General features: G+C 37.8%; 1 protein-coding gene across 1 annotated transcript; it reads left to right on the top strand.

Moving 5' to 3' along the window:
* Positions 1–2,390: 2,390 nt before the first annotated feature.
* On the top strand, positions 2,391–6,436 carry LOC100892334 (carbohydrate sulfotransferase 14-like). Its single transcript, XM_030985799.1, has 3 exons — positions 2,391–2,522; positions 4,659–4,822; positions 5,358–6,436. Exons 1-3 carry the CDS (start codon positions 2,435–2,437, stop codon positions 6,237–6,239), a joined length of 1,134 nt encoding a protein of 377 aa, XP_030841659.1. The 5' UTR covers positions 2,391–2,434; the 3' UTR covers positions 6,240–6,436.
* The last annotated feature ends 1,344 nt before the right edge of the window (positions 6,437–7,780 follow it).

Here is a 7,780-nt window from a genome sequence, read left to right as displayed (position 1 = left end):
TAATGCATGGGCGGAAAACATACAGGATCTGTATTATGACCGGAGTTAAATTGTTTTTTCTCTCTCTCTTTATGTCTCTTTATGGGCCGTATATGGTATCATTGGAAAGAGAATTTCATGGTCGTTATTGTAAACTACTCTTTTTTTTTCTATGATAATCCTATCGAAACATGTGATGTAAAATAGATTTAAAGGACAAAATGGCGTCTTAAATGGCCCCCTTGACCAATTTCAAAAAATCCGGCCACGAGGTGCCCTGCGTATTGCATCTCGGAATGTCATTGCAAATTTTCAAGGAAAAAAAAAGATGTTTAGGGGGCGAAAAGTAGTCTGAAAAAATGACGTCATGGCCGATAAGTGTTATAATCGGGCGGAATTCGTATAGTGATCGACCCTTGTTCAAATGCGATTTACTCACAATTTTCTGTGTAAACATATACCATACTTGGTATCATTCGAAAGGGCACTTCATTGCGGTCAGTTTGACACCATTGTCATCTGCACGCAATGTACTCCACGCATTAAAGGCGCTATTACGTAATGCATAGCAAATTCATCATTTTTGGCGATAACTTTGCAACGAGGGCATTACAATTTATTTAACTTGGCAGACAGTTGTCACGTATATGGATACATATGTGTGCCAAGTTTCATTGATGTAGGTATAAAGATCGCCATTTTAGAGCAAGTTGAAGTTATTTTGGAATTTTCTTGAAAATGGCGAATTTGGAGGGCATTTTTCTCAAAGTCGGTCAGTGTTAGGGTATATAATGTTGTATATGGCTGGAAAGGGCATATCTTCAAGTATCTAAATCCAAAAAAGGGTACGGGTCTGCCAAGCCATAATGGAAATACGGCCACAGAAAGACAGCCAATTCCCAGAACTTTAAAGGGCGCTATTTATGTTTTGCAAAGCCAATGTAGCGTGAAATTTGGCATGGCGATGTGCAATTATGAGATAAAGATACTGTGAGATTTAAATACAAAACGGAATTCATATGAGAAAGTTATGGCAGTTTTAGATTATTTAGGGGTCAATTTTTCAAGAACTTGAGAGATTTTTGACGGAGTCGGTTTCAGATTTGCATTTTGAGTACGAAGATGGCATTTTGAAGGTCAGGTTATACGTCGCAGATAAAAGAACATCTCTTAGACTATCTAGAGGAATTTGTTAGAAGTTTGTAGGATCTAAGATAGTGGAGATGGGAAGGAAGAAAGAAAGGCATTAAAATGGACCAGAAACGGACAAAATGGCGCCTGGACGGTTATGCATGAGTGATTTCGAAAATCGAAGAATATAGTGACCTTGATGAGATGTTAGAGACTATGCCTATGAAATTTGAAAGGAAACGGACATGAGAAAAGGGCATAATTAGTGATGACAAGCACTACGTGTAAAACGAATGGGATTTCAGGACGAAAAGGAAAATATTAATGGGGCAGAATGTGAACGAAAACAAGGCAATGACGAAGGTTCGTCATTGCAATAATAAAGAAAGGCAATTCTAACGAAATTATAAGGTGGTCTGTACGATATACAGCCCACCTGATAAACTATAAAAAAAAAACTAAACATGTCAATCTGAAATACCTTGTAATAGTACAAACCAAAGCGGGGGGGGGGGGGGGGGGGGGGGGGGGGGGGGGGGGGGGGGGGGGGGGTAGTGAGCACATTTTTTTTTTTGGCCCTCGAAAATTTGAAAATGGATCCGCCACTGATTCAAACTCCTGCTAACACTGTGAAATTTAAACTGTGAAGTTTAAATGAAAATAACTAACACAAAATACATCACTTTAACCGAATCATGAAGTATTGATTACTAAAAACTGAGAATAAACTCCTGCTGACACTCTGAAAATTAAAGTGTGTAATTTAACAAGACCTTGACATGTTATTACACATGGAAATAATCACACGATACATAATATCTTTAATTAAAAATCGCAGGAACAATAGCAGCCTTTCATCACCCTAGCCTGAAACACGATTTAAGACTAGTCAACGCACTGATGGATTGAACAATTGCCGTGGTACTGCTTGCATCATCATTTGAATTTGCTATATAAATTGATCTCTTCAATCCTTTAAATTTCACTCTAGTTCGATTTTGTATCTTTGATGATAATAATAATATTGGCTTTCTTTCGTGGTAAAACAGATATATTGAATTCAGCTAGGATGAATATTCTCGAGCTAAATGCATTATCTCATAATGTACCACTCAAGGGCAGCAAATGTTTTATAAATATTATATTCATTTGTCTTTATCTTATAAGTTCATTTGTTATCAAAACATTTTGTTGAGAGAGCACCCTATTCAAATTTTGTTTGTTTAAAGATATAGTTAAAACAAATGTCATTCAACGTTAATGATTATATCCAGTACTAGGTGATTACTGGTGTTTCCAAGCAGAACTTTGGACTGTTGCCAATATGACGATCAGGCGGAATTCTACTGCAGCTCTCATTTTCCTTGGATGTTCTGGATTGATTGTCCTCTGGTGCATTACAAGTAAAAGAGGTGAGTTCTTACTCTTAACCTTTATAGGTATCTTATCTATAATTGATTTGATAGTTATACGGCATTGCTCAATTAACATAAAAGGTACCATGTCCCATTCGCAGGCCAAACAAATGAAACGGTTAAATTCCACCAGCATTTGAAAGATAATACTAATTAAGAACTTCCCTCAAAACGATAGGGCTTGGAAATGTTTTTTGTGAGAAAATATCAAGCGTTAGTTGTCGAATCAAATTTTAATTAGTGATTGCAATCATTTTAGTAATGGTCTGATTTTCAGACCCTTGTATTGATTGGTCGTACGTTTTGTGCTGCGCAAAGATTCAATCATTTTAATTTTGGCCATTACAAGAAGGCGCTTTATGATGTAGACAAATACCCGTGCCCTTTACAGCTCATTTTATGAATGTGATTACAAAAGAAAATAAGAAGTCAATCAGTCACTCTCACTCAATAGTGTCTGACAGTGAAGTTTAGAAATTAAAGGGGTTTCCTTGCATAATTTGAATACTAGGACACTGCTAACGTTTACATTTCACAGATGGGACACACTCCTGCTGACACTCTGGATTTATAAAAAACTTTTACATGTGGTTACACAACTATAATTTATCATGAGGTAATGAATACTTTAATAATAATATCAGTTTGAAAATTGTGACATTTAAAAGACGTTTACATGTTATTAGACATGACCATAACGACCGTATAACCTTTATCATGAAGTTATAATTCCAGTAATAATGACTGTCGGAAAAACTCTGAAATTTAAACTCCTGCTAACACTGTGAAATTTAAACTGTGAAGTTTAAATGAAAATAACTAACACAAAATACATTACTTTAACCGATTCATGAAGTAATGATTACTAAAAACTGAGAATAAACTCCTGCTGACACTCTGAAAATTAAAGTGTGTAATTTAACAAGACCTTGACATGTTATTACACATGGACATAATCACACGATACATGTTATCGTTAATTAAAAGTCGCAGAAATAATAACAGTCTTTCGTCACCCTAGCATGAAACACTGATGAAAAAGTTCTTATGATTCACAGTCCACATGCAGTCATTCACCATCAGCATCGTCTTGTGTGCTGTGGTCGGACTGGCGTAGGATAGCGTACTGTTGCGTAGGCATGGCGTACAGTAGCGTAGTGTTGCGTAGGCCTGCGTACAAAGTGCGTACTTTCTGCGTATAGTGTCTACGCCGAAGGCCCGGTACGCGGCGTCCATCTCGCGTACCCATTTGCGTCCCTCAGCGTACAGTTACGTAGGCCAGCGTGGGGCTGCGTACGCTCGGCGTAGTCGGTATGCAACACTACGCAACTCTGAGCAAGGCTCGATGTGAAAGCCCCTTAAAGGGATAGTTGAGTTCTGTTTTCAGACCGCAAATGCTTTCAAAGTGCATGGTTATTGATCTTATTCTTATCTATGACATTTCTAGTACCCTTTTAGAACTTAAAATTGCTATGAAGGTAATTTTAGACCCCAAAATGTGTGAAGTTTAGCTAATACGAGCATACCAATTCAGCTCGACTTTCCAAAAAACACTGTGACCGTTAATTGATTATTTAATTAAAAATAACAATACATGGGCCGGCTGGTTGTGCGTAATAAAAGCAACACGAAAATGCCAACAAAAAAGCCAACATCGACATTGGCTGAAATACGACGTAAAAGGCGTTATTTCGTCTTTTTCAACTTTTTTTTCTTCAAATTTGTCAAAATATCTTATATTTGTGGTGGTACACAAGTATTAGAAATTGTTATATTTCAGCCGTCTCTGAACCGATTTTGATCAAACAAAGATGATTTTGTCATTTAAATATTATGTTCTTTCAAATTTGACACTCAGTTTTTCATTATCTCACAAAAAAAATATTTTGTGTAGCGCCATCTGCAACAGAACTCAACTATCCCTTTAAGAGTTGCAATAGCCATGAATATGATAGCCCCGTCGATCACCTTTTGAAATGTGCCGTCATCCGAACACGATGTCTATGGGGTGTTCGATAGGATACTGAATTGAGATTTTTTTTTTCGAAAGCCGTTGCGATCGTGGTTATTCTATAATCAAAATGACTTGCTTCATGTTCTGTTCTCTCTTCGCTTATTTTGCGGGATTGTCAGACGTAAGTGCTCTGAAATACGCCAAGCAAGAAGTTGTGTTAACGGATGGAGGGGAGAATGCTTATCAGCGATCAAGACTTACAGGCAACGGATCAGCAGGATTGAACGATATCAAAGCATTGGGTGCCTCAAGTAATCACGAAGCTACATTACCAATTCATCAAGTGAGTCCATCAAATCCTGGATCTGCCCCTGGTTATGATCAGAGAAGGGCCTGATATACAATTTTGCTTGATACAATATTGATGTGTCGATCTAGCCCACTCTGCCTTGATAAACCGGACCTCCGACCTGAACCCCCCCCCCCCCCAAAAAAAAAAAAAAATAATAATAATAATAAAAAATAAAAAAATAAAATAAAAAATAAAATAAAGGGCGGTCGCCCCCTTTTTCTAATCCCCGATGGTCATGCACATTTAATGTGTACATAATATGTCACTGTATTGGTGATGCTTAATTACACCCTCATGACATCCGATTTCTTTATCAAGTTGATAACCCTACTTTAGCTAGGATCGGAAGATATACCAAGTAAAATCAAATTCACAATATGAATCAGGTTTTTTATTCAATGATACTTGGTAACGTATGGGACTAAGAAAAATATACTTGGATTTGCTCACTGAATAATCACATTATCGCATTGCTCTTTGAACACTGTTATTTTGTATGCGTTTTGTTTTGTTTTTTATCGAGCAGAAAGCCGAGTCACAAAGCGAGGAGGAATTGTATGACGTCGAAGCCGAACAGATTAAGAGAAAGGAACATCTTGAAGAAGCATGCAACCGTCTTGGGATGAGCCGGACCCCTCCGCCCGTTTCTTGGGAGAACACCGTGCATTTCATTGCGAGTGACAAGTTCAAACTCATCTTCTGTTTCGTACCCAAGATCTCCTGCACGACGTGGAAAGAAGTCATGGCGAAGCTCTATCAAGCAGACCGAGATCCTTTGCAAAAAGCACCCAAAATAGCCAGTAGGAAATGGAGGTTTCTGAAGTTGAATGATATCCAAAATGCCGAAAAGGTCAAGCAGCGGTGGAATACATACGCCAAAGTCATGTTTACTCGGGAGCCCCTAGAGAGGGTGCTTTCAGCTTATCTTGATAAATTTGTGTATGGAAACGAGCACTGGGACCGACAATACGGACCTACTATTGTAAAACGATATCGGGATCAGCAAATATCAAAGGTGAACTTCCCACTCAAAGAGAAAATACGATTTGACGAATTTATCCGATTCATTACGGATAACGGTCCGAATGCTCAAATTACACAACAGACAGATCACTGGTTGCCGGCTAGCCGGATAACGTCACCTTGTCAATTCAAGTATGACTTTATCGGACATTATGAGACGCTGAACTATGATGCACCTTACGTCATAAAACAATTCAATCTATCTCGATACGTGACCTTTCCGGAAGTTCATAGTTCTAGGTCACATGAAAAGCTAATCAATGCATATAATGATGTACCACGTGACCTGATATATCGTCTTATTGATTATTATAAAACAGACTATGAGTTATTTGGCTACTCTGCCAATACGACGCTAGATATTATATTTAATGGAAGAAACTGAGGAGAGGGAAGGTAGTGCGGCCAGTTTTAAGGCTTTTTATGTATCATTTACTGTAAATTTTATAAGCGCAATTTGCTTGAAAGTTTTTTAATCATCAGCTTTGTACCCAATTACAGAGTGAAGTTTGATAATCGCCTTGTTTATTTTTCTTTCACATGTTAAAAAAAAAAAACAGTCAACAATTGATATATATGTTGTTACACACTAACACCTCTTTCTAAAAAAATAACATTGAAGCGATAGTTGAGTTCTGTTGCAGAGGGCGCTACACAAAATATTTAGTGTGTGAGATGAATGGAAAACTGAGGGTCAAATTTGAAAGAACATACAATTTAAATGACAAAATCATCTTTGTTTGATCAAAATCGGTTCGGAGAGGGCTGAATTTTCCTTAAATAGAATGATTTTAAATACTTGTGTAGCACCATAATATTAGATAATTTGAAAAAGCCGTTGAAAAAACGAAATAACGCCTTTTACGTCGTATTTCAGCCAATGCCGATGTTGGCTTTTTTGTTGGCATTTTCGGGTTGGTTATGATTACGCACAACCAGCCGGCTCATGTATTGTTATTTTTAATTAAATAATTAATTAACCGTCACCATATTTTTTTTTTTAAAGTGGAGCTGAATTGGTATGATCGTATTTGCTAAATTTCACACAGCATGGGGTCTAAAATTACCTTCATAGCAATTTTAGGTTCTAAAAGGGCACTGGAAATGTCATAAATAAGAATAAGAGCAATAAGCATGCACCTTGAAGGCATTTGCGGTCTGAAAACAGAACTCAACTATCCCTTTAAGGGCAAGAGATGCCAATATTTTAAATGCAAGGCATTAAAGTCTTTTTTCAAAGTGCAAAGCAAAACTTCTCTGTTATTTTTTTTCCTTCTTATTGACAATGCCAAACTGATGTCCAGCCAATATAAGCAGTGTCAGACAGAGGCAAATTTATCGAGATAATTCGTAGCCTGTCTGTCACCTGTCTGTCACCCATGTAAGTGAATTATAGCTAGATACCTCAAGTTGGATCGGAAAAATTGTGTTTGACATCGCCTTATGTCATAAATAAAGTTGTATTCATGATGAAGCAAGGTGTAGCATGGGAATATGATCTCGCCGGGGATGGGGATATAGCCCCCCACCCTCTAAACACACACAAACATACTTTTGACGAGGGAGAGAAAAGATGTTGGGCTAAATGTAGTAAACGCTATTGCTATTATTAGTATTATCGGTAAATTATTAGGGCCTAATTCATTGCCCCGATGCCATGCCTTGAACCATAATGCATGATCCTACAGAGGATTTGTTTTCCTGTTGGGGGACCGGGGGGGGGGGAATGCAATGCATTATGGATAATTTGTTGCATTTTTTTTTTTTTTTAATGGGGGGCGGGGGGTGTGGGATACCCCCTACCCTGGCCCCCGCTGCGTACAGTCATAATTCAGTGGCTAAGCAATGGCCTCGTTACTGTGAGGCCCCAGGATCAAAACCATGTCGATGTGCTATATAAGTACCCTTTTGTGAGGCATGAATCCT

Source organism: Strongylocentrotus purpuratus, unplaced genomic scaffold (assembly GCF_000002235.5).
Source record: "Strongylocentrotus purpuratus isolate Spur 01 unplaced genomic scaffold, Spur_5.0 spur5_scaffold_15, whole genome shotgun sequence".
In the NCBI taxonomy this organism is placed as follows: Eukaryota; Metazoa; Echinodermata; class Echinoidea; order Camarodonta; family Strongylocentrotidae; genus Strongylocentrotus; species Strongylocentrotus purpuratus.
This window is presented reverse-complemented; position numbering and strand designations above follow the sequence as displayed.

Excerpts from the sequence above, each read along its gene's own strand:
- LOC100892334 (XM_030985799.1), top strand. The coding sequence starts at position 2,435 with ATGACGATCAGGCGGAATTCTACTGCAGCTCTCATTTTCCTTGGATGT. Across the intron at positions 2,523-4,658 it reads GTGCATTACAAGTAAAAGAG|ACGTAAGTGCTCTGAAATAC; the intron begins GTGAGTTCTTAC and ends CGGGATTGTCAG. Across the intron at positions 4,823-5,357 it reads CTACATTACCAATTCATCAA|AAAGCCGAGTCACAAAGCGA; the intron begins GTGAGTCCATCA and ends TTTATCGAGCAG.